Here is a 25,878-nt window from a genome sequence, read left to right as displayed (position 1 = left end):
TTTTAAAGACCTTGATGGTATGCGTTTAACGTTGAGACAGTAACGCGTTTATTAAAAGATTGCCACAGCTGAAGCGATCAGCGGTCCAAGCCGAGCAAGCGCGAGCGCCAACAACAACCGTCTCCGTCTTCTTCTTTCGCAGGCGTTCTTGTCTGCGCCCTACAATGTTACAAATCACTCCCCCGCGGAAAAGGAGCCATCCTGGCGACCTAAGGAACAGGTACAACTGGTGGGTCATAATGCGGCTTCAGTCGATCGACGTGAACAGTCTCGCGGCCGCGACGACGGCGGTCCGTAGATGATTGAACAGACTCAATAATATAGTTAACTGGGGATGCTTGACGTAGGGCGCGGTAGGGGCCTTCGTACTTAGGCAGTAGCTTTGTGGAAAGGCCAGGAGCGGAGGAGGGAACGCGAAGCCACACCAACGTTCCAGGCGAATACGACTGAGGAGGCAGGTTTTCGTCGTGACGGTCCTTCTGGCCCCACTCGCCGTGCCCCCTGCACAAGCTCATGTTGTGTTTCGGTTTCGGTTCAGTATTGCATTGTACGAATGACAGGGGGCGCCGCTCTGGCATTCCTGTTTTACCCAGGCGACGTGTAAGTAAGAGAGTTTGTGGAGAGTACTCGTTGAGTGCGGATGTTTCTTCTCCTTCGGCGCATCGCGCCAAACAGCGTGTTCGGGCTGGCCGGCGTCCCCACCGGTCGCGTTGGTCACCGCCGGTCTTCGCCTGCCGCTGCGCCGGGACTACCAGCCCGCAACACAGCACTCATGTTTCCCGACGTATTGCCAGATGGCGTCCTATCTCACGCAGCGCCTCTTCTATCGTCTTTAGACGACATTTGCAGCGAAGCACGCAGATACGCGGCCAATTTTTTTTTAATCACCGCATTGCTTAACACATTTTTCAAAACTTTCTCTTTATTCACCGGCTATTCTGAGCAAATGCACAAAGCCATAACAAACATATGCACGTTTTTCTCGAAAGAAAGGCATAAAACGCTCGTTGCGATTTGACGCCGTGGTCACGTATGCGCGTATGCTCAGGGTTTCGTACAAGCATATCGTCGTACCATATGGACTACCCGCGCGAAACGAACCTGTTTATACATTTTCAGACATTTATTAATGTTATGCCTTTGAATAACCAAATATATAATTGAGAAGGTGGCGGCACCTTCTGAGTACATTGCACCGTGCGCAGCGGGGATTTGCAGTCAATTGCCTCTGAAGCCGGTTCACCCTTTGCATTTTAATCAGTGACGGAGTAAATAGGTTATTTTTTTTTCTGCGTCTCTTCTCCTTTCTCTCACCGTTCGGGCCGTGTACAACACGAAGGACCATCTCTCGTGCGTGCTCGCTGAGCGCGGTTTTTGTACTGAAAGAAACGCGTGGGAAGGGCGGAGGCTACGCGAAGACAATTGTTTACTCAATTATTATACACATACCACAGCCGCTTCATTTCCCATAAACGAGTGGTTACTTGTGATGCTCATTATATTATTAGGAATAAAGAAAAAACGGAACTCCTAAGACGTCTTGAGGTCGGCTTCCACCCCCCCCCCCCCCCGAGACTGTAACGAAAAAATAAAATAAAATGGAAGTAGAACTGTATCAGTGGATTACCCTTTTATAATAATATAGGAGCCTGACGCAGTGAGCGAAGAATTTCACGGAGTGAGGAAGATGCCGCGTAATAGACGCGTATTATTTTATTATATTAGGCAGTCTCGGAATAGGTTGCCCGGAGATCTGCGTACGTACCTGCTCTGCCACTGGCATAGCCTGGGGGGCGGGGGGGGGGGGGGGGGGCGAGGGTTTTTAACCGCATCCTGCTCCCTCAATCATTTTGGTTTTGCATGTGTATGTACACATGCACGCATACAAACGCACGTACGAATATACATAAAGTGCAATAGAAACTCCCCCCCCCCCCCCCCCCCCGAAAAATTTTCTGGCCACGCTACTGTGCCCTGGGCTGTGGCCACTCTGGATGTGTTCCAGAGTGGCCACGTTCCGGCTCTTATTTTGTGAGAAGGGCGTGCGTACCGCTTGGGAGCGCGATTTCTCTTGCGTGTCGGTTTGCAGAGGGCAAGCCCCGTTATAACACCGCTACGACGCGCTTACGCAGACCCAGTGAAAGCAAGGAACCTGCCAATCCGTTAAAGAAAGAAAAAAGAAAAAGAAAAAGCTGTCGACTCATCACAAAGGCCTGAGCTATAATTCTTTAGTCATAGTCGTCGTCGTGAGAGCTTGAGGGGTCACGTGATTAGGTGTACAATTTGTTGACGCTGTGGCGGCTGATGATGATTCTCGGAGCTTGAGAGGTCGCGTGAGTGGCTGCACACTTTGTTGACGCTGTGGCTGATGGTGAGCATGATGATGATGCTGATAAAATAAGCACACCGGGTGGCTTTCGCCTTCTAATCGTCTTAAACGAATGCGTAAGAGACCGTGCGAATTTTTTGACACATTGTCTTAAATAGGACTTCCATATTCTGACCGCGGGATACCACGGCGACATGACCACTCGAGTATACATGAACTTACCATTTACGCCTGTTTATATCCGTGTTCTGGTTCACGTAGGGGAATGATGGCATCTGGCTCTAGCAAATAAGAGAGAATGAGAATGAAAAGAAGGAAAACCAAAACAAACAATGCGGGTTTGCACAGCAAACAGCCACCTCATATATACTGCATGCGCCGAGATAAGGAAAGTGAAAAGGTCGCGACTGCGAGTGGGACGAAGGTCGGCTGCAATTGAACCAACACAAACCGGTCCCTTGCGATATACGGTACTTTCGTTGCCTCGACTAGAGTCAACTAGACGGCCGATTGAGAGGCTGGCACGGCAGCCGAGCGACAAGGTGAGTGGCTGCCTGCTCGCAGCGGTTTCTCGAGCATGTCTGGTGCATTTCGTCACATAGGCGCTGTGCTTTGCTACCAGAGCGTGCTGCGCCGAAAGTGTTGTCCCTGCGCGCATATCGTATGGAAAACCAGCGCTGGCCAGGAGGTGACACCAGGGTTGCCGTTGGGTAGGTTTGACATGGAGCCAGAACTCAAGCTAATAGTAATAATAATTGTTGAAATTTAACGCCCCAAAACCACGATATGATTATGAGGGACGCCGTTTAGTGCAAGGCTCCGGAAATTTCGACCACCTGGGGTTCTTTAACGTGCACTTACTCTAAGTGTACATGTGCATCAAGCATTTTCGCCGCCATCGAAAACGCGGCAGCCGCGGCCGGAATTTAATCCCGCGACCTTCGGGTCAACAGTAGAGCACCACAACCAGTAGACCACCGTGGCGGATGAGCTAATAGTAGCCAAAGTAGCCATGCCATAAATTTTGTAGCCAAACGGAGACGAAGCAATATTATGAACAGGGTTTTCATTATTGAACCGTAAATCGTATTAGTAGAAATAAAAAAAATAAATAGGTACACTTCTTCCCTATTTCTTGGTCTTCAAGCCACAGGTAAGTAGTAAATAAATGAATAAATTATAAGAAGTTTAGTGAACCTGCATATATTTTATGCGGAATAGATAGAGTTCTATCCAGAGACATTCAGGAACATTCCAGCCAAAAAGTCAGTAGGAACATCGGACGTTGAAGCAGTTTTTCCTTGAAGCCGCAGAGCGAAATCGATTAGTAGAGTTACCACAATATCAGTCCAGCTTCAAGCAGTGAGATCTGGTTGAAGATAAACAGACGAGCGCTTCATTTTCTTGCGTATCTGTTTTCGTGAAGTTTACGCGATAAGACGCACTGTGCATCAGCATTAGAAACTGACGTGCAGCATCAACATAGATGAGGGTAGCGTGAGCAGAGTGCTAGCCACGCGTTCAGCCAACATTTACGCGGCTTCGTTATACCTCGCCTTTGCAGGCGCGCCGCGCGTTACATTCGGGCGCCTCGATGCGCAACAGCCATGCGTACGAAGGTGGAGGACATAAGCGCCTCGGCTGACAAGGCAGAAAAACTCGGAAACAATGTCTTTTACCTGCATACAAGACAGATGGCTGCTAAATGGGCCAAAATAGAAGTTTGAATTGTAGCCAGAAAGTAGCCATAGAGCCAACCTGATATTTTCAACAGAAAGCAACGCCCGCAGGCGCACAGTACAGGGAGAATACATGCAAACGAGCAAAGATGCATGCGTGCATGTAACGTTAAGATACGCAGTCAAAACAAAACGATACTGGATTTTTTTCTTCATGAGATCAAGAGGTCATTCTAGAATGGCATTACCATCGAGTCACCTGCATGACAGGGCAGGTGAGCACGAAAATAACGTGCAAAATGGAGGCGTGGGACATCTGCCCTTCCACTGCAGGAAGTGTGGGTGCGATCCCATATATTCGCAGTGTATTTGGATAGGAAGAAGCCAGACGCAAAGAACGCGTGAGATAAATGAAGCGGTGGAGTTCGCTAGCCTGAGAGACACGTGCATTAGTGCGCCTTCGATCCATCTACCAAAAAAAAAAAAAGAGAGAGAGAGAGAACTTGATTTTTTTAAAAACAAGTCTCGCAGGGTGGCTCGACGGTAATGACATTCTAGAATGGACTCTTGATCTCGAAAGGAAAAAAAAAAACGGTATAATTTTGTTTTGACTGATATCTTCGTCGCCAGACGGGATCATAATGTAGCCAATTTGGAGCAAAGTAGCCGCCAACGACAACCCTGGGTGATATGTAAGTACGGAAGTTTGAGTATTGTAACTAAGGTTTGCTGACAGGGTCCGGTAAAGAGATCACGGGAATGGTACGGCATTTTGAATGACCCAACAACAGATTATGAAGAACCCAACAACAGATGATGTTGTGCACATACAGCAGCGACTACGTCGAATACCAATAGATGCGTCCGCAAGATGGAAAAAAATACGAGTTTTTAAAACTCCGAAATCAAAGAAAACAGCACATGCCTCACTCCTCATTGAAAATAAGGCAGGAACCGGTCCTTTGAGGATTAGTGCTGTGCCAGGCATCACCTACGCAATTAACATAGCTTCCCGGGTCGTGTTGAACGCCTCGGATATATGATCAGGGATTTCTGCCGTATTCGCTAACAACGATCTGCCCAAATCCTCTGATTGATGCTGTTTAAAGGTGGCTTGGCTGATAAAAAACATTAGTCAGTTACCATCTCCGGACCTTTGCCAATACTGCTGAAGTTGTCGCACATAGACCACTAAATTATGTGAAATTGAGCCAAAGCGAAATCTCGTGGCACTGACAATGAGAGCGCGTAAGTTCTCGCCATGCCTATCGGAAGACGGACAGAATGAAGCAACGAAAAAGAACTATCACAGGTACAGAATGCTGGGAGACACGGGGGAGCTGTTGTTGCCCGTTCATCTGGAAGAAAGAGCGAGAACAGAATTGAACGAGACGCCCCAGCGGCGAGATGATGCCCTCAAGGAACTGCGGGCGCTGGTCGATGGTGAGTTCTATTTGCGCAGTGATTGTCCCAGATTACTGCACGATCCGAACTGCATGATATACCCGGCGTACCACTGTGTAGTTCCCCGCTCGTCGTTACACTCGTTTTACCGAAGGCGTTTAGGCCGCAGTGAAAAAAGAGACGCTGCTGTAAGGCTACTACAGCGGGCTTGCTTGATACTGTGAACGAGTCCTCACGAACGTGCGCCGGGGGGGGGGGGGGTAGTTTGTTCGCTATGTCTCGTTTTACATGGTCAGGGTACAAAAAGGGGTACCAGATATCTTAGTTGACGTCAGACGAAAGGAATGGACATGGGCTGGCCATGTGATGCGTGGGACAGACAAAATGAAATTATTAACAAGAGATGGGAAATGCAGTCGAGGAAGGCAGAGAGTTAGGTGGAGGGACGAAATGAAGTTCGCAGGGACAAAATGGAATCAGCTCGCTCAGGGTAGGGCAAACTGGAGATTAACTGGAGGGTAGGGTAAACTGGAGAACTGGAGTTCTTTCTTTCTTTCTTTCTTTCTTTCTTTCTTTCTCTTTCTTTCTTTCTTTCTTTCTTTCTTTCTTTCTTTCTTTCTTTCTTTCTTTCTTTCTTTCTTTCTTTCTTTCTTTCTTTCTTTCTTTCTTTCTTTCACAACACCAGCATACTTGTATTCGGTGTGAACTTTTGGAGCACAACTATGGGGTTTCTAAAAAATTCGGTGTCAAGAAAATCCGGCAGCTCGATCAGAATCAATTATCCCACATTTTTGCATAGGTTCGCGCGAAGTTTGATGGAATATTCAGTATGATCCACTTTGGCTTTGGCGGAAGGCACTGAATTTCCTGTTGAGTTACAGAAGCTACATGTCATCCTGTCGGGACACAAGTGCGGTACGAGAAGGTTTCTTCCGCGTTAGTGATCGCGCCTCTTCCATTTCGCGCGTGTTTCTCTCTGCGTACTCTCTCCATGTTCTACCGCAGCCGAAGCAACGGTGCTGACGCCGAGAACAGATCCACTGTTCCTTCTCCGCTTTCTGAGGGCCAGGAAATTCGACGTGGCCGCTGCGTTCCAGCTGCTTTGCAACTATTACAGAATGCGCTTCGAAAACCCTGACCTGTACCAGAATCTGTACCCTTCCAGTGTCAAGGAAGTATTCGACCTACAGTGCCTCGGTTTCCTCAAGGACACCGACCAGGAAGGACGCAAAGTGTTCTTCCTGCGAATGGGTAAGAAGGACGTGTCCTGAAAGCACTGCTGTTAAGTTAGGATGAAGATAAAGTGGACGTATAGAAGGACTTGTTGGGCTAGTCGGTTCATAGTTGGTACTGACCATAAAACTATGGCCACGTAGCAGGCGCGTTGCCAGACATGTTTTCTGAGGGGGGTGAGGGTGGGGGGTCAACCACCCTTTATGTATGTTCATGCGAGTGTTCGCGTGTGCACGTGTTATGTACACATGCAAAATTGAAAAATTTCGGGGAGGCTTGAATTCCACAAACAGCCCTCCCCCCCCTAACCTGGCTACACAAGTGCCATTTAGCGCAGAACAACGAAAATCCTTTTTAGTGCCCATCTTGCTCCTACCCCTCCTTTTTCGTCGTTCTGCGCTAAGTGACCATGGTTTTATAATCAGTACCAACTAGTCTCACATAGCGTAGAAATTTTGATTTCTATTTTTAATGATGCCATTGACTCGACGATATGTTTGACTGTCCTTCGCTCAGCCTTGTTGCCGAGCGAAGGAAAAAGAGGGAGATAGAATGGGTGGGAGGCAGTGAGAGGTTGACCAGAACAATACTCCGATGGGCTACTCCGTAATGGGAGTCAGTCTGAGGCATGCAGAGTCGGCGTGTTGTTGTGTGGTTCAGTGTACAAACTCTGCGCAGCGCAGAGAGATTCCCGCGTGTCGCGCCGCAAAGAGCAGACGCGGGAGGCCCCGCTCTGGGAAAGAAAGGCGACTCTGTGGTGACGCCGTCAAAGCGCAGGGCCGCCAAAGCCGCCTCCTTGCTTGTAAAAAAAGGGAGGAGATAAGAACTGAACGGGAAGACCGTCGCGCCGGTGGGACGACCGCGACACACGGCCGCCTGGTTTCCGTTATTGTTTGGCATCCGCGTGCACCCCTTTGAGCGTTTACCCGCGCTGCCGTTCGGAGAACCTGCCGCTAACAAGAAACACGTGTCGGCGCCGCAAAAGGGAGATGCGACCGGGGGATGTCTTTGTGTACAATCGCCGTCTGGTCGTAATTACGGCACTCGGAGCGTTCAGGTGAACCGGCCCCCAGCTGCATGTAATGACCGAGTGTCATTAGACTGGCGAGCAACGCACTATCGCGTACACATTTCACCAGTGGCCAGGGCCTGGGAAATTTCTGGCTGCTTGTGTGGCGGCTTCTTGAAAGAGACGTTGGTACGCGGGCCGGTTGAGCCCGAGCCGAGCTTTTCGGCGCTGGCGACGTCAGGGGTAGAGCTGTGCACGGGCCGTATTTCCGAGCCCGAGCCCGGCCCGGGCCCGCTGACATTGTCGAAGGCCCGCCCGAGCCCGACGGCAAAGGGCTGCGAGCCCGCCCGGCCCGGCCCGACGTACGAAAACACAACCCGGGCCCGGCCCGGCCCGGATTTTTGAAGGTTAGGTGCAAAAACAAAACATCCTTTTCCGGCAATTTGGCATTTTATTGAGCATATCAAATATGATCAAACGACACACGACGAACAGTCTCTAATAGAGAGTGTTCGCGGCACTTTTGCTATACAAGTAGACGGCCTCATGCCAGCAACAATGGAGTTCTCTCGTCAAAGCCGTCACGTGTATGGGGTATGCCCATGCAAGCGTCAGCTTGCACGAAGGCGATCTACCTCGGGTCGCTCGTCGCTGTCGCGTGTATTTTCACTCATATGGGATTCGCTCTTAAATCTAACGCGGAACAGTCGCGTAGCGCCGTCACTAGCTCAGGTGGTGTTACTTCTCTGTTTGTCGGAGTGCAACAGAGGCAGTGCTTTACCTGCTCCCCTTTTGTTTAATGTAGCGAATGGAAAGGAAAAGCGGTAAAGGGCGGTCGCGGGAAAGGCGCTGTATGCGTGCTGAAAAACAATTCCCGCTCATTCTCTATATTTCGGGCTTGAGTCGGGCTTTGCGCCGGGCCCGAGCCCGGCCCGATAAAACTCCAAGTAGCCCGAGCCCGGCCCGGGCCCGAGGTGAAAATACGTCGGCCCGCCCGAGCCCGGCCCGCGGGCCGGGTCGGGCTCGGGCTTTCGGGCTACCCGGAGCCCGTGCACACCTCTAGTCAGGGGCATGCTCAGACTATAATGTAGGGGAGAGTGAGATGACACGTGTTGCGCAGTGAACCTATCCCCTCGCGTGTTGTAGATTGTGTCGTACGTTAGACCAATGCCGTGTCTGTCATGAAAGTGTTTGTGCCATTGGTTGTGGTGATGCCAACCCCCAAGTGTGATTGGTTTGGTGAGGGACTCTTTGTCTAACTGAACGTTGAAAAGAGGCTACCTTAAAAGAAACACTAGCAAACAGAAGCCATCCAAACGCGTTCCTTCATAAGGCTTACACGGACGCACTAAAACTAGATCGCACTGAGACACTCAAACCACGCCCTAAAACCACAACGACAACAACGTTTCTTCTCACTACAAAATTTTCCAACGCACTTCCGAACATAAACAACATCCTCGCAAAATACTATCCGATTCTAACAACCAACCAGAAACTTAAAAAAATCTTCCCCGAACCGCCTAAGGTTGCCTACAGACGCAACGCCAATTTTAAAGATATGCTCGTACATGCAAAACTCGCAACAAGAACTACACCAACGTCTGGACCCTGTGGGCGTCCAAGATGTTCTACGTGCAAACATATACAGCCAGCCACCAACGTAAAAAGCACAGCATCCAATTACCTTCACAAGGTAACATCGAACTTCACGTGCACCTCAAACAACCTGATCTACTGCATTGAGTGTGCCACCTGTAAAAAAACAGTACATAGGGCGAAACTGGACAACCAATTCATGTAAGACTGAACGGCCACCGCGCAGACACAAAGCACAACTTACAAAAAGCAGTAGCCAGCCACTTCAAGCAACAAGACCACAATTTCGATCAAGCCAAACTTTACATTCTACAAACAAACTTCCGGTCACCACGTGAGAGGAAATACATGGAATCGTATTTGATACACAAATTTCAATCCCTACGCCCATCAGGAATAAATCTAGCACGTGGTAATTTGGAATCATTAAAAGCCATAGCATGATTCTTATAATATTAAGAGACATGAAGTACGCTCAGCTTTCAAAAACCTTAACCTATTCGCAAAATAAAATCCCGACCAGCTCCCACAATACACTATCAATATTCTTTTTTAATATCTCTTAACCTTGCATGTATAAATGTGCACATACGTGTAGATGTTATACTCTTAAGATGTTTTCATTTTCTAGTGAATCCGAACCACGGTTTCCTTTCCCCTTTCCGCGCTCCAAAGGCCGCTTCTGGCCAGCATTGTCACAGCCCTCGCCTTCTCAGGAAGTTCTACGAGTCTTATTCCGATTGTTCCCCCCCGGCCGCCCCTCCTTCCTTTCTCCTTTTTTTCCCCCTCTTAGTTGACGGGCGCCCAATTTTTGGAAGCCACCGACGACACTGGATGCATATGCCAGCCAATTACTTCACCCATTAAGCAGGAGCTTTTCAGGCAACCCTTTCAATATCACTTAAAGTAGGCAGTCGGAATTTTAAACGTACGCCGCCCGAGCACCTCTTTTTTTTGCCTTTTTTTTTCGTTTCTAGCTGCCTTCCCCACCACCTTCTGCAGCTCCTTGGCGGACATTTAAACGTAAGCCGCCCGGTTTTTCTCCCCGCCTGTAGTTTCCTTCCTCACCACCTTCTGCAGCACTTAGTGACGGCTGCACTCGCCCTCTCGCTTGGTTGTACCCCCCGCCCCCTTTCTTTTTTTTTTCTTTCTTTGCACCTTCCTTTAACTCTGACATGGCAGACCCGAACGTGTTTGCAAACTCTCTTGAAATGGGGCAAGGGCTACACTGCTCTGCTTTCGAGTTTCTCTCTTTCCAGGCAGAAATTACCAACAGCAACAGACGCGCCACCGCTGGACATGACGTCGTCACTAACCCCTTAAAACTAACACGCCAGGGATGACAAGGCGCCTTTGACAAAGACAGGTCCCCTATCGAAACGTCGGCCAGCCTGATCTGAGGCACTTTCTCCTGTTTTGAAACCTATAACGTGTATCCATCTGTCGGCTCCCTTCTTGATTATGAATATGAAGAAAACACGAATGATATTTCTTCGGAGCTCAGCACACGATGTACACTCTACGGACTCACTTTTACTGCAAATGTGCGGTTGTCAAGTTTCAGAAGGCTGTTCCTTACACTGAAAGGAGTAGGCTCGCAGGGAAGGCCTCTCATAATGTACATTTGCACCAAACTTACTTTTCTCGACTACCGGTCTTTTCAGATGCGTTTTAAAATTGACACACACAGGGCCACAGGCTCGGGAACCGTTGTACATGCCAAGTGTCATGTCAAGCAGAATTTTCTTCTTGATCTCCTAAAGCTTTGTCCTTTCTTCTTAGTATTTCGTTGTAGATGACACTGCCGAAAACTCACTTTTGGCAGATTGGTATGTCGCAGAAGAGAGCATAGAAATAGCAGCCCTACACACGGTAGAGAAATGAAAAGAAAAGCGGAGATATTGTTCTTTTGGGGCCGCGTAGTATGCGCAGACGAAGGCGAGAAGAGACACGCGGGAAAAGAAGAAAGCACCCTGTGCAACTTTTGCAGGGAAGTGGAGCCCCGACGTTTGCTCCCTGGAAGCCATGTACAAGCCGTGCACGCTCGCCTGGGAGCACGCACTCGAGGAGCCGGCGACGCAGGTGAACGGCATCGTGGCGCTGGTAGACCTCGAGGGCGGCTCACTCAGGCACGTCGGCTCCATGTCACCCGAGCACGCCTTCAAGATTGTGTACTGCGTTCAGGTAAGTACGCGGCGCTGTAGCAAAGGAACTCGCAAAATGCAGCGCGCGACGGACTACTAGCTGTGAGAATAGAGAGAAGGGGAGATTGAACATTTGCTAACAATTATATTATAGCCGGCAGGATAACCGGTGGTCATTAAGGGTAACTGACTGGATTCCAAGAGATGGTAAACGCGTGAGGGGCAGACAGAAAATTAGGTGGGTAGATGAGATTAAGAAGTTTGTAGGTATAACGTGGCAGCAGAAAGCACAGGACCGGGTTGATTGGCGGAACATGGGAGAGGCCTTTGCCCTGCAGTGGGCGTAGACAGGCTGATGATGATGATGATATAAATATGCAAATGATAACCCCTGTGGTGCTTCCGGCGAGGTGTCTAAAAACGAGGTTGATTGCGTCACTCCTCAACAAGCAGCGCAGAAAGCTGTCGCATGTGGGAACCATATACAATAACTCGATAGTATATGGCGTTTTGGTGCGCCGCGGTTTCTCTAATCAGTGAAATTAACGTTGTCTATGCGAGACGCAAGTTCGAAACATGTACAAAACAAACAGCATACTTGCACCTTTGATTTTCGCCGGTTCATAGCGCGCTTTTGCAAGCCTAATAGGAATTACCGCCTCAGCAAGTTTACACTCATTATTAAAGTTCGTAACGAAAAAAAGAAGGATCGAGCATCCTGTGCCGTAGGGGTATCCTGGACATTCCTAATTCTATCATATTGTCTAATTCGCCATCTCATTGGTTGTGATGGACTCACAAGGCTGCTAAAGTGTCTCACATTGATTGGAAACAACAACACGGTGGAGCTTAAGAGCGTCCAGGTTGCAGATTAGCGCCCCCGGATGCATTGTCGTCCGACAGACAAACGCTCAGCATGTAAAACCGAAGCCTTATGGTGTATAACAGAGCCTTTCGGAGCAATGAAGCTGCAACTACGATGAATAATGTTCCCGCAATTACGAATGCTAATTGAGTAGGACATAATTTTGAGCAATTGAAAATAACGACAGTGTCACTACTACAGTTTCTTCAAAAGATAACTTTACCACTGTCCGTATGCCCACAATAACTGCGAGCGACTCTACACTTTTCTTGGTCCGTGAGTTCCTTTGTGCAGAATTCTGCACAGTCGCTACTTGCACAGAGCGGCTTTCAGTAACTCGTTCGCTGAAACTGCCAGTCAATTGATGTCAGCAATTACAGAGTGTGCTTATGTGGGATAGCGGATTACAATAGCACTGAAATTGTTTTCTTTTCTTGCTTTGTGTGCTGCAGGAATGCTACCCCATACGTCTAAAGGCGATCCACGTCGTCAACCAGCCCTTGTTTTTCACAATTCTGTTGAAATTCCTGAAGCCATTCGTGAAGAATAAGTTTTTCCAACGAGTAAGTTCGAAACAAAGCACAGACGTTTGCACTGTCGCCAGTGTGGCGTCAGGCTTTGCTTTTTCCTCATTATTGATGACGTCCGTAGTGCTCTCGCAAATAGCCACGCCCCTGTGCCTTCAGGCCAGCAAATGAGGGCCAGTGATTATGTCGATGGAATATAATGACAAGGAAAGATTCGCAAAATACAGCTCCTGATTTCGCAAATCGTTCGATTTGATATCACGATGAATACTTGGCTGGATTGTTCCGCATCGGGTATTGAAAAGAGGGGCTTGAACAAATCTAAGCCCCTGCAGTGAACGTAGCCTATCAAACTTATCCTTACATGGTCTTGGCGTTTAAATGGTAGCGATCTTTCCCTAAAAAATCGCTGCTGGTATTTTTTTTCTTGCTCACATTATAACCTGCGTAGCTCGTGGAAAAGAGCAGCGATCGAGCATCGATGTGTTTCTATTTTCTTTAGGTAAGTCCGGTTCATGTTGAGAAAGCGACGTATCGCAGTGTAATCTGGTTGACTCGCTTACAAAAAAGACCAATTAACATGCTATTGTGGAGGCAGGGAATAAAGGAAGTACTGATAGCAGCGTTATGCATGCACTAAGGAAATCAATCAATCAATCAATCAATCAATCAATCAATCAATCAATCAATCAATCAATCAATCAATCAATCAATCAATCAATCAATCAATCAATCAATCAATCAATCAATCAATCAATCTTAATATGTATTAACATGGGTTGGTATCAGAGAGGGTGCAAGGGCCCAATCCGAGCTCGACAAAACGTTGCTACCTTCAAGCCTCCGTGTAGCCACAGAGGCACGTCCGCTTTATCGACCTTTGACATTGTCCCTTTAAAGAAGAGGTGGAAGCGGGGTGGTAAATGTCGGTGCAGTAAACGTCTCTCAGTGGAGGACACTACAATCGCACTGCTCGGGTTAATGGGCGATGAAGAGACAGGAGTAGTGGACGAGCTGCCGAGCAGCGAGAGATGCGTCATGATCGTGGTAGGAGGAGCTGTCACGGGCGCTCAGCAAGGCTTGTGGCGTTGATAAAATCGAGCACCCACGCAAATTTGTGCCGGGGTGCAACTGGGCGAGGGTATAGGTAAAGGTTAAGGAGGATGGGAAAAATGATGAAGGAAGATATAAGGAGGATAGCCGTATGGCAACCCGGCTTCCTACGCGATAGTGATCAATTGGTAAGACAGCTGGGCGAGAAAGATCCAGGCAGACGGCACGCCAGGAGATGTTGACTCACGCAAGACCCCTTTTACATGCTTCCGCATATCAGAGCGCAAGCTGCTTACATTACACCCCCCCCCTATTTTTTTTCTCCTCGCACTTTTTAAAAACTTTTTTTTTCTGGATTTTCCCTTATCGCCAGCTTCACCTGCACGGAAGGAATTACACGAGCCTGCACGAGCACCTGCCGCGCGAAATGCTGCCACGCGAGTACGGCGGCGTTCGGGAGCCCCTCGACAACTCGGAGTTTGTGGACGCCCTGCTGCGGAACGAGGAAGCCTTCAAGTTGCACGAGACCTACGGATACCGGCACCGACCACAGCAACTTTCTTCAGCCGTGACCGGCCACGATGCGTCCGCACAGGGTGGCGGATGTTTTCCCCCGCGCAACTCGCGCGTCGAACTGGTGCAGAAGCTGTGGCGCCGCTTCGCTCACTCGTCCCTGCTTCCGGACGACGTGTCCGAAGGGTCGGTCCACGCCAAGACGCTGCACAAATGCCTGCAGAAGATTGAACAGTCCAACGGCTGAGCGATACGTTTACGATTGTTAAGAATCATTTTTCATGTAAATAAGCACATAAGAAAACACCCCTAAACACCACATAGAGTGCTACGTGACGCCAGTTGGCAAAGAGTGTTCCACGCTCGCCGTCGTGGCTGCGAGTGGCGCTGGCTAACACTCCCAGTTTGACAAGCACAGAAATGCCCATTCAAGTGCAATCGGTATAGCATCGGTACAGCATCGGTAGAGCATCGGACGAGTTATCGGAAGGTTATAGGTTCTATTCGCGTAGTCAGGGCAAAGAGGGGGTTCAAACCCATTCCCTCGAAATTTTTTTATTTTCCATGCGTATGTATATGCGCGCACATACAAACACATGTACCAACATATATAAAGGTTAGTTAAACCTTCCCCCCCCCTCCCCCCTCCCCAATGGTAGGTTCGGTCCCTATCGGCGGCAAGTTGTCTTTTCGTCCACTTTAATTTCTTTACATTTATACCATAACTACTACACTACAGTTAAAAATATTGCAGATAGTTTCCTCTATACCTTCCTTTGCTTCATTGCCGGTTGGTTTCATCAAGTTGTGTCTTAACAAAGAAAACGAGCCGTTGATTCATTCCCCTTCTTTAGACCACTAACGGAGAGAATGAATGGAATCAGAAAAACGAGAGCCCAGCGCCAATTCTTCTTAAGTTTACCAGCCCATCCTTGTGGGCCCCGTTCGTCGCTGATGCACGATCATTTGGAATCAAGAAATGATTAGACGCTGTTCGAGGGAGACTGAGATGCTGCAATTGGTTTAGCAGCTTGCATCGACAACTGTGCGAAGTTGGGCATTCGAACAGCAAGTGCTCGCGCGCTTCACTGCGCGCGAGCATTTGCTAAAATCAAAGGATCTGGTGAACAGCTTCATTGCATTCAGACAGAGACGCTTTATGTGTTGACTACCTGCCATTCCGTTTCCCTCAATTGCCGGATGACAGCGGCCTCTTCGTAAGCGTCATTTGGCAATGGCATTTGGCAAACAGGTCAAGAGACACTGCTGGGCCCTTGACTGGACATTATATGAACTAAGCGATGATCGAGACTCTGCAAGAAGCTTTATTCAAGACAAGTTTATGTCTAAGGCACTCACGTTAGAGCACAACAGTGAGTTTTATCAAAAGGAAGTGTAAACAGCGTTCGTTGGTGTATTACTGTGGGGACCATAGCTTGTTGAGGCATAGGAGTACATATGCAAAGCTTATTACATATAAAGCGGATGGCCAACACTGGAGCCGCAATTGTCGTTAGACAAGCTACACCATCAGCCATTGATGCAAGACATTTATTTAAGATCTGTACCACGCGTTCCCTGGCACGTTTTTGAGCGTTTGTTCGCTACATCAAAATCGCCAACTATAACAAACGCTATGTCTTTCTCTTGTTGAACCCCTGTAAAGTGTCATAAAATTTCTGATGTCTAAAATTGCCATTTCTGAGCTGACATAGACTGGTGAATGATGTTTGGCGCATGACCGCATACCTCTGACCATGGTATGCGGGTGTTTGCCACAGCCCACAGGTGACTGAGGGAAATAGTTTCATTACGAACACGACAGGCATATCACGTTTATTCATGTAATGACCGATGTTTCGTATTAGCCATATACTCATGTTTTCTTGCGTCAATTTAGGTATCATAAATATTTAAGGGGGCACCAAGAGAGCGCCCAGACGTTGGCTGGTTAGATAGATAGATAGATAGATAGATAGATAGATAGATAGATAGATAGATAGATAGATAGATAGATAGATAGATAGATAGATAGATAGATAGATTGACAGATAGATAGATAGATAGATAGATAGATAGATAGATAGATAGATCCACATGAAATCAATTCCTAAAATGCATAGGAGCTCCCGGAATTTTTTGAAGCTCTGCTTATATTATCAGTCACTGCCGTCTTCTTGGCATTGAATATAGAGCACAGATGATTAAACCATACCTCTCATTTTGCAAGTTTCTGAGCGCCATGGCCCATTACCATACAGAAAAACGTGGGAAGCCATGATAAAAGTGAAAGCGCGCTTTTTTTGTTGACGAGACGGAGAAATTCGAGCTCTTCGCAGCTTGTTTCCATGCCTGACAGGCTGCCAAGGCTGCCCTCTATTGCCGCCTGAGCAAACTTGTATTTCACGACAGCGTTCGCAGAGGGCAGCGCCTTCGCACAACCCTTGAAACGTTTTAGGCAGTGTCTCCTTCCACCGGGTGGAAGGAGACGTTAGGTGGGCAAAGCGTTCGGTTCACCCATATAGCCGCTTAAAACCGGCGTGACTTGGCTTGAAGTGTATAAGTAGGTGGCGGCAGAGTAGCGTTCAGGCCCGTTTGTGTGGCTTGAGTGGTGAGTGTTGGCAGAGGAGGCACACTACTGTACTGATGTTGATATTGAGCGTGAACTGTGTGCATTAACGAGAACTGTGTGTGTTGTAGAAGTCGTAGCAAATCGTTGCCGCTTTTGTTGCGATGTCCTCCGGTTCAGTGGACCACTGCCAAATCTATAAGCAATGATAACGAGCTGTACGAGCATGAGATAAAGGCCATGTGTTACGTGATTTGTGAAATGTGTCTGTTTGACGCACAGCTTGTACTGTGGCGTACGTGTATGTGTGGTAAGTGCGTGCTCTGCGTGGCCCGTTTGTGTGGCTTGCGTGGTGGGTGCTGGCAGGGGAGGCACGGCACTACGCACTACTGTACTGGTGTTGATATTGAGCGTGAACTGTGCGCATTAACGAGAACCACCTCTGACCGTAGGGACGTGATCGCGTTGTGTATGTTGTAGAAGTCGTAGCAAGTCGTTGCCACTTTCGTTCCTCCGATGTCCCCCTGTTCAGTGGACCATTGCCAAATCTATCAGATATGATAACGAGCTGTACGAGTATGAGATAAAGGCCATGAGTTACGTGATTTGTGAATGTCTGTCTGACGCACAGCTTGTACTGTGGCGGACATGTATGTGTGGTAAGTGCGTGCTTTGCGTGGATCGATCGCTTACAGTTGGAAAGTCATTTGGGCGAAGTGTACTTGAACCATCACTTTTATTTAACGGTGCGTCTAGGGTTACGTCCAGACGTAACTGTAGCCGTCGCTATCGTTACGCCCAGACGTAACTGTCCACGGGGTCCACGGTGCAATTCTGCCTCCGTGGTTACGCGTCCTATGCGCAGACTAAAACAACTCCTTGCTGTTTTTAATCTACTGTCCCTGAGGATATTTGACGTAAGTTAGGGGTGGTCACCTTGTGGTCGGTGTGAAAGGTTAGACGTTTACACCTATCCACTGTAACTGTAACGTTCAGCACGGCCGCTCGCTGAATTAAGCGGCCATACATTCAGTATCACTGTCGTATCACCGATTTACCAGCATCACTTATGTATTGAGACGTGCGTGGTTTGTTTTGCCGGACTGTTTCGCGTATCAGCAGCTCTGTTGTCGAGACAGACCAGCTGACGCACTTTAGGAAGACGTTAATTTCGGCCTCCGCCGGAGCCACGCTGCCTTCAGCCATCGTCTCGGGTGCTGCCTTTTCCTTAGCTTCGTTGAGGCGGTCAACCTCAGTTTGGGGCACGACCTCCTAGGTCGTGGTTTGGGGCAATCACGGTGAGTGAAATAAAAGTGAAATAACTGCAGGTCTCCGTCGAACTTGATGTAAGTACGGTTTGCGTGCCCGTGTTGATGTATCACACGTCCACTAGGGTTACGTCCATACAATAACAATCGGTACAGCTGCCCCGCGTGTGTACACATAAATGTCGTCTTTAGGAAGCCTCCTTCCGTCCAGTTATGTTGGTGCAGCCTACTTGGCCTACTCGCAACACATTGTTGCGAGATTGGGCTCACCGTCGCGGCGTTAGCAGTGTAGTATGGATGGGCGGTCGGCGGCACATATCCAATTAAGTGTTGCACATATCCAAGAAAGCGCGTTGACTACAGCCCAATGGTGGTATATACGCCCTCCATTGCCACATTAATGCACGAAGCCGTCCTAACGTTCCTATTACGTGTGTGAGAAGTGCAATCCGCCAATCAATGGGGTACTGGCCTTCGGCGACAGTCGTGTTTTCCACTGTGCTCGATGTTTTGCTTAGGTTGGGTTCTGCCCATACTACAATATAAATGGTGTTGTGCGACTGAACCAATATACTTCTTGCTGTAGCGGCTACAAAAAAAAAGCCTGTATTTCTGTGTAATTATAGTTGAAGTGGAACTCTGTGCACTCTGCTTTTCTGTTTGCATGATTCCGTGTACCTCTCTAGAAGTGAGCGACTTGAGGTCTTTTTTACTGCTAACCGGCCTTTGCAGACTATAGTTCATGCTTGGTATCACAAGGATTTCTAAATCGCCAACACTTCACGAGATTGCGAACACTCATTTACGAAAAGTCCTTAAAACACAGTTCTCTCCCGACTGACTGGAAAATGGCATCGGTTGCTCAATCTGGCCCGCGCAACGTTATCAATAACTACCGCCCCATTTCACTCACTTCTGTGTGCTGCAAAATCCTTGAACACGTTTTATATACCGCCATTGTTAAGCATATAGATAGTAATTCTTTATTGAACTCAAACCAGCACGGATTTAGACATGAAACTATCGTGCGTCACACAACTGGTAGAGTTCACACATGTTTTAGCAGCAGCACTGGACGATAACTCTTCGGTTGATTGTATTTTCCTCGACTTTCAGAAGGCGTTCGACACCGTTTCGCACTACTTATTACTGCAAAAACTGTCCAGCTTTGACATTAATCCCCAAGTTATTGCATGGGTTGCTGAATATTTACGTGAGAGGCGACAATGCGCAGTTGTAAACGGCGAACAGTCTGCAATAACTGATGTTACGTCAGGGGTGCCTCAGGAATCAGTACTGGGACCCCTTCTTTTCTTACTTTATATCAATGAGATTAACGAAAACGTACAATATCATATTAGGCTATTTGCAGATGACTGCATATTATACCGCAAAATTACCTCTGAAACTGACTGATCTGTGATCCAAAACGACTTATGTGCGATACACGCATGGTGTGAGCGATGGGAAATGAAACTGAAGCTTAAGAAAACGGTGTGCATTAGGTTCACCAGAAAAAAAAAAGTCCAGGTGAATTCGAATACACAATAAACTGCTCACCGGTAAAAATGGTGTGCGAATACAAATACCTAGGCGTTTACTTTTGCCCCTCTTTATCATGGAGTCGGCATGTGGATTATACCGTAGGTAAAGCTTGTCGGAGTTTGGGATTTTTGCGACGAAATACACGTGCATTTCCACAGCAAACCCGGGAGTTATTATATAAAACATGCGTAAGATCAGTGCTGGAATACGCGTGCTGCGTGTGGGACCAACACCACCGGGACCCTTCAACAGCATCAAACAAAGAAAGATTAGAAAAAGTTCAGTCCATGGCGGCAAGATATGTGCTTAATATACCCATGTATGACAGACAGTTTAGTTCAACGGAATGTAAGGCGATATTAAAATGGAAGTCTCTGCAGCATGCGAAGAGCGTCATTTCGACTGAAGCTATTACACAGCATATATCATTTTCATACTCGAATTTCCCGTGACGTATACATTAACCGGCCTCACTACACATCAGCACGCAAAGATCACGAACACAATTAAGATAAGAGAATATAAATGCAATATATCGTCCTTCAGCAACTCTTTTTTTCCCAGAACTATCAGTCAGTGGAATCAACTTCCTTCCACAACTGTAGGAATTTTGTCTAATGACGCATTCTTTTCTGCAATAAAAATGATTTAATCTTTTGACCACTGAGCCTTAAAAGAAATCATGCGTACGCCTGGTAATCACCATGATCTATACTGTATCCCATTTGTAAACTGTGTTGTTTTCTTTTAGTGCTTCCTTTGCATCTTGTGCTGTACTATATATTTACCACTGCCGCGCTTTGTTGTAATTACTGTTCGCATTGCCATTAACTATTATCACTGTGCTTTCTGTTTATTTTAGATTGTTTTCCCAATGTATACGACATTTTTGATGTAGCTGTGTTAGACGCAGCTGTGTACGTTTGTGTCGGCGTAGAATAATCTACATTTTCATTTGCACCTGCAACTTTCATGCTTATTCTTCTTCTGTACCCCCCCCCCCCCCACTGTACGTAATGCCTGTATGGGCGCTATGGGTATTAAATAAATAAAATAAAATAATAATTGTGTCTCAAAAATTCTGCATTCACACCTCCATACCGACACGTGCATGCACTCACTTATTAAAAATATAAAACAGCGCTTTTTTAAACACAAGACGAAGGAAAGAAGAGACGTATGTGTCCCTCCATTCCTTCGTCTTGTGTTTAAAAAAGCGCTGCTTTATATTGTTACCATGGAACCTCACCAACTCGCCCAATTTGCGTGTCTTGCTCACTTATTAGTCTGCATACAAGCCTTGGAAATTGAAATGCTTGTTTATATCGTGCAGACATACGTACAAGCATTTGATGCTGTGCTAACACAACGGAATAGGCTGCCCTCTGAGGACGCGCGCAGGACGTTCGCACACTAGCGACGTGTGGCTAGCAGACGACGCAGGGAGCCATAATCAGCTGCTAAAGTTACGTCCACCGTGTGATTCACAATGCGCACTTAAGTTTAATAATTATCTTGCCAGTTTCAGTGGTTGGCTCGTGTCACTGGGACGCTGTCGCTTCGCGGTGCGCCGTCGTCGCTCCACTATTTTGCTCGAGTGGCTGGTGTCGCTACAGCAAGAGCACGGAGCGCGACGTGGGCTGGGGCGTCCACCGCTGCCACCAAGGCGATTTCCTTAAACAAAAAAATATTACGGCGCCCGTGGAGCACTTAATAAAAAAAGAGAGAGAAGAACAACAGCGAGGTTAGAACCAACGTCCTCGCAGATCCGAGCACGACACGCTGCGCCACTAGAGCCGATCGGTTCGGTGCGTCTAATCTCACGCTGGACGTAACTTTAAGACTTTTATTCTTACGTCCAGACGCAACTGCAACGGCTCCTATAGTTACGTCTAGACGTAACGCTAGACACTCCGTTCTTCCTTTCCATCAAGAACCAATTATTACAGACATTCACAAATCGCATAACACATGGCCTTTATCTCACGCTCGTTATCGTTGCTTATAGATTTGGCAGCGGTCCACTGAACACGGGGACATCGCAGAAACAAAAGCGGCAACGACTTGCACATGAATAACTTTCTACAACACAACACTCTACACAACGCGACCACGTCCCCACGGTTACACCACGGCCAGAGGCGGTTCTCGCGCACACAGTTCACGCTCAAAACAAACACCAGTAGTGCCTTCTCTGCCAACACCCACCACACCACGCAGAAATAAACGGCGGCCTGAACGCTACTCTGCCGCCACCTACTTATACACTTCAAGCCAAGTCAAGCCGGTTTTAAGCGGCTATATGGGTGAACCGAACGCTTTACCCCACCTACCGTCTCCTGCCACCCGCGCGCAGGAGACGCGGCCAACGTTTTATTCTCTCTCTCCGTTCGAGATGCTGGACGACCTGTAGGATCGAGTGGCCTTCGAAACAGCGGCTGCCCAGCCTAGTCTTCGGATAAATCGCTCTCGTTTCCCCCAACTAGACTACCCTAACTTGTATGTATGGGTGACAAGGCCTCAGTCAGGCAGACAATGTTCTGCCTTTAGCCTTGCCATCCATTGGCATCCAAGACTCACTCTGTGTCTGAAATCAATCAATCAATCAATCAATCAATCAATCAATCAATCAATCAATCAATCAATCAATCAATCAATCAATCAATCAATCAATCAATCAATCAATCAATCAATCAATCAATCAATCAATCCTGCGTCGGCGATGCGCGGCTGCGATAGGCGGCATGTAAAAGCGTCACTGTGAGAGTGAAATGTAAATCATCAACACTTCTTGCGCAAGATTTCTTAGACAACGGACGAAACAGACATGGACGGGCGCAACGAGCCGGTTGCGGCGCCAGTCCTCGTCTGTTTCGTCCGTTGTCTAAGAAATTTTGCGCAAGAAGTGTTGATGATGGATTACCAACTAGCTCGAACCCACACCTTGTTATGAAATGGAAGAGTGAAAGTGAAAGACGCCAGTATTCGAGCTGAAGTGAGACGCGGTAATTACTCCTAACTTGCAAATATTAATTTGTTCGTTTTTAATCTGAAAACGTCGGACTTAAACATCGGGCAAGAACGTGTTGCATTAAGAATCGTCGCATGACTTCCAAATTTTCAATCTGCGGGGATGGGAAGGGGGGGAGGGGCTCCAGCCCCTCCGTAGTCGGCGCCTATGCTCACATGACCATATGAAAAAAAAAAAATCGCATCCCCACCCTAGGTTTGTTCTGTAATGAAAGTGAGTGTCGTAACTAGTCCTTTCTGTGTACTTGATAAGCGTAATTTATTGGAGCTTCGGCATAATTGATAAAGGCGCAGGGCCAGTATTCGTGGGGAAAGTTAGGAATGTTCTTTGTGAAAGGCTGGTTGTGAAAAGTAAAACCGGTCAAGTGGCATTATTTCTGCCAGCTTACGGGCTGTTCGTAACAAGAGATAAAATTGTGCTGCGTCATCTACCCGTACAAATCTATTTTGGGCTGTAACAATGCAGATACAGAAGGGAAGAAAGAACTAAACAACCTCCTGAGTTTATGCACTTCTTTATTTAGATGAAAAATTATCGGAGATCAGATATTCATATTTCCCAGTTGCTGATTTTTGGCAAGATCAGCACGCCGCGAGTAGTTTTTGCGACGTACATCGGTTGACAAAGGCTTTTGATAGGGCTTAACGTGGGAAGGGAACAGAGTATAGCGAGGGGTTTCGAATTAATTTTAACCGAGCTGGTGTTATTTAACGTAACACTGAAGCGCATTACAAGTGCATTTTCGCAAAGCGCCATCATGGGACCGCCGCCGTCACTGCCGGAAATCGAAGCCGATAACTAGTGCTTGCCACGCGCCGTTGACCCTGAGACACAAATGCAGGCGTTTCTTGAAAACCTTGCTTTCATGGAATTAATGCATAACACGCATTCTCTCTCTCTTCACACTAGTTTTTTTCTTTTTCAGCATTATTATTCTCTACGCCTCAAAGTCTTTTAAGGAAGGAAAACTGGAGAGAGAGGATAGGCAGGGATGTTAACCAGTTTAGCGTAACCGGTACGCTACCCTGCAAAGGGGAAAGGCATGGGGGAGATTGAAAGAAGAGTAAGGAAAGAGAGAAAGATAGGGGAACACACACGCACACACATAACTTCACAGCGCAGAGCGGCAGTCTTGTTCGGCATACGGCATCATTACGAGTCTACAGCCGCTCGTGCTGATGTTGTCCTCGGAAATTTTAACAATGCCTTGGTTGCTTTAATTCTCGATGACATTTTTCGGGATGACATTGGAGGATAGCTGCTAGCGACATTTTCGTTTCGTATAGGGATGGCCGACAACGCTCTTTGCGACGTCCGCGGTATCGAGGAGACTTTTCAGCATATCTTCTGCGCTGTCCTCGCTACGCTGTGCAGAGACGATCACTCGCAATCGCTATCGCTCGCCTTGACAACAGACCTCGAAGTCGTTTAAGTCACCAATAAACTTCCTATATCCGCAGCTCACGAGTCTTTCCCGAAGCCTAAGGTTTTACAGAGGGCAGTGTAAGGTATCTCAGTTAAGTCGACAGTTACCTCATGCCAAAAACTGGTACCCTGTATTAGTATTCACACAGTGCAGAGCTGGAGTGTAGTCTGGCAACCGATCTGTCACCTTCACACTCACTTAATGTTTCTGCTTTTCAGAGTAAACCAAGAATCCTGAAATCCTTACTCCCGCCTGTTAAATTTGCAAGAATAGACAACAGAAAGCCTTATGAGAAAAGTACGCTTAACACACGAGCGGCACAGTAGTAGTTGCGCAGGCTTCGTAAGTGGCGGAAGCATGTTTCAAAACGATGCCGTGATTCTTCTCTCAACTGCTTGAACGATTTATCAGGACACGATCCAGCAAAATGAGATTGTCATTCAACCCACTTTTACCTGTCGAACAGTCAGACAACCACTACCCTCTAGAAGCACTATTCGCTTCCTTTATTTCTTATTGGGCGTTGTCTAACTTAACGACTTGCAGCGGCATAACCATTACATGAACGTGAGCTACGAGGAGTGGGAGCAAGTTGAATTATCAGGATGTGGTTATAGTGGAACATGATGAAGTGAGTGTGTAACATCTAATTTTCTTCCCTTCTTCTGCTGGCTTTATCTGTTTCTTTAGGAGTACAGTGAACCGGGCTAGTTTGTATTCATTCATTATGTAACAGCGCGAAAAGGACAGGAAAACTTTCGAAGCCACGAACGTTCCACAGCCTGCTCCCTTCTGACTGCATGCCGGCTCCCTTTGGCAATACCCACTAGGATATAGACTATTTCATTTTGTACACTGACGCGGCAAGCACGAGCGGCTCCTGCGAATCCGTAACTCGCTCCCGGTCACCTTAGGGCACGGGAAAGAATGAAAGACGACGTGCTCTATGTCTCTTCCGTAGACATATGTCAGGCTTCTGACTTGGTGGTCAACTGGTAGCGAACGTAATTTGCGTTTCTTTAGTTCTGAGAATGTGAGAATGTTTTGTCTTGTTGGCTGTTCAACTTTGAGCTTCCTTGATTTCTTAAGAGCTATATCCCAAACGTTGGGAGCCAAGTAATTTTGTGCACTGAAAATTTAGCTCGAAACTTTAGAGTGAATGAGATAATGAGTAAGAGAGTGCGACAGAAAGAGAGAGGGAGAGAGATTTGCAGAAAAGCAGAGAGCTATGACGTGAGGTTGAGTGTGCCCTGGCATGCTACTCCTAAATGGGAGGAGACGGGAAGGGGAAGGAAAGATGAATGACAGTGATAAGACAAATAGATGCATATTCGCAAGTTTATCACCAATGTGAAAACTATAGAAAGGCTGCAGCCGTTCTTGTAACTACCGCTGCACTGGCATCAGACCAATGACCTAAAACGAGCTCATCTGATAACGGTCTCTTATCAATTATCAGTCTGCGTGTTGGAAGGAATAGCTTTCTTTCTTGTCGCACGTTCGCTGGGCATACGTAAAATAAGTGTACGAGTGTGGTCTGGCACCTGAAAGTGTTCAGAATTGGTACCATTGCCAATTCTGACCCCAATTATCATTACACAAAACACACACACCACACACACACACACACCACACACACACACACACACACACACACACACACACCACACCACACACACACACA

At 47.4% G+C, this 25,878-nt stretch overlaps 1 protein-coding gene across 1 annotated transcript in view; it reads left to right on the top strand.

Annotated features, from left to right (window-relative positions):
• The first annotated feature begins 2,843 nt into the window (after positions 1-2,843).
• LOC119381745 (uncharacterized) overlaps positions 2,844-25,878 on the top strand; it is a 57,480-nt gene continuing 34,445 nt past the window's right edge. Inside the window, exons 1-6 of the mRNA XM_037649510.2 lie at positions 2,844-2,871; positions 5,321-5,451; positions 6,418-6,663; positions 11,244-11,437; positions 12,715-12,825; positions 14,216-14,599. Of these exons, the coding sequence (XP_037505438.1) occupies positions 5,328-5,451; positions 6,418-6,663; positions 11,244-11,437; positions 12,715-12,825; positions 14,216-14,599 (1,059 nt within the window). The 5' untranslated portion in view covers positions 2,844-2,871; positions 5,321-5,327. The remainder of the gene's footprint in view (positions 2,872-5,320; positions 5,452-6,417; positions 6,664-11,243; positions 11,438-12,714; positions 12,826-14,215; positions 14,600-25,878) is intronic.

Source organism: Rhipicephalus sanguineus, chromosome 2 (assembly GCF_013339695.2).
Source record: "Rhipicephalus sanguineus isolate Rsan-2018 chromosome 2, BIME_Rsan_1.4, whole genome shotgun sequence".
Classification (NCBI taxonomy): Eukaryota; Metazoa; Arthropoda; class Arachnida; order Ixodida; family Ixodidae; genus Rhipicephalus; species Rhipicephalus sanguineus.
Note: the sequence above shows the minus strand (reverse complement) of the source record. Positions and strands in the feature narration are given on the sequence as shown.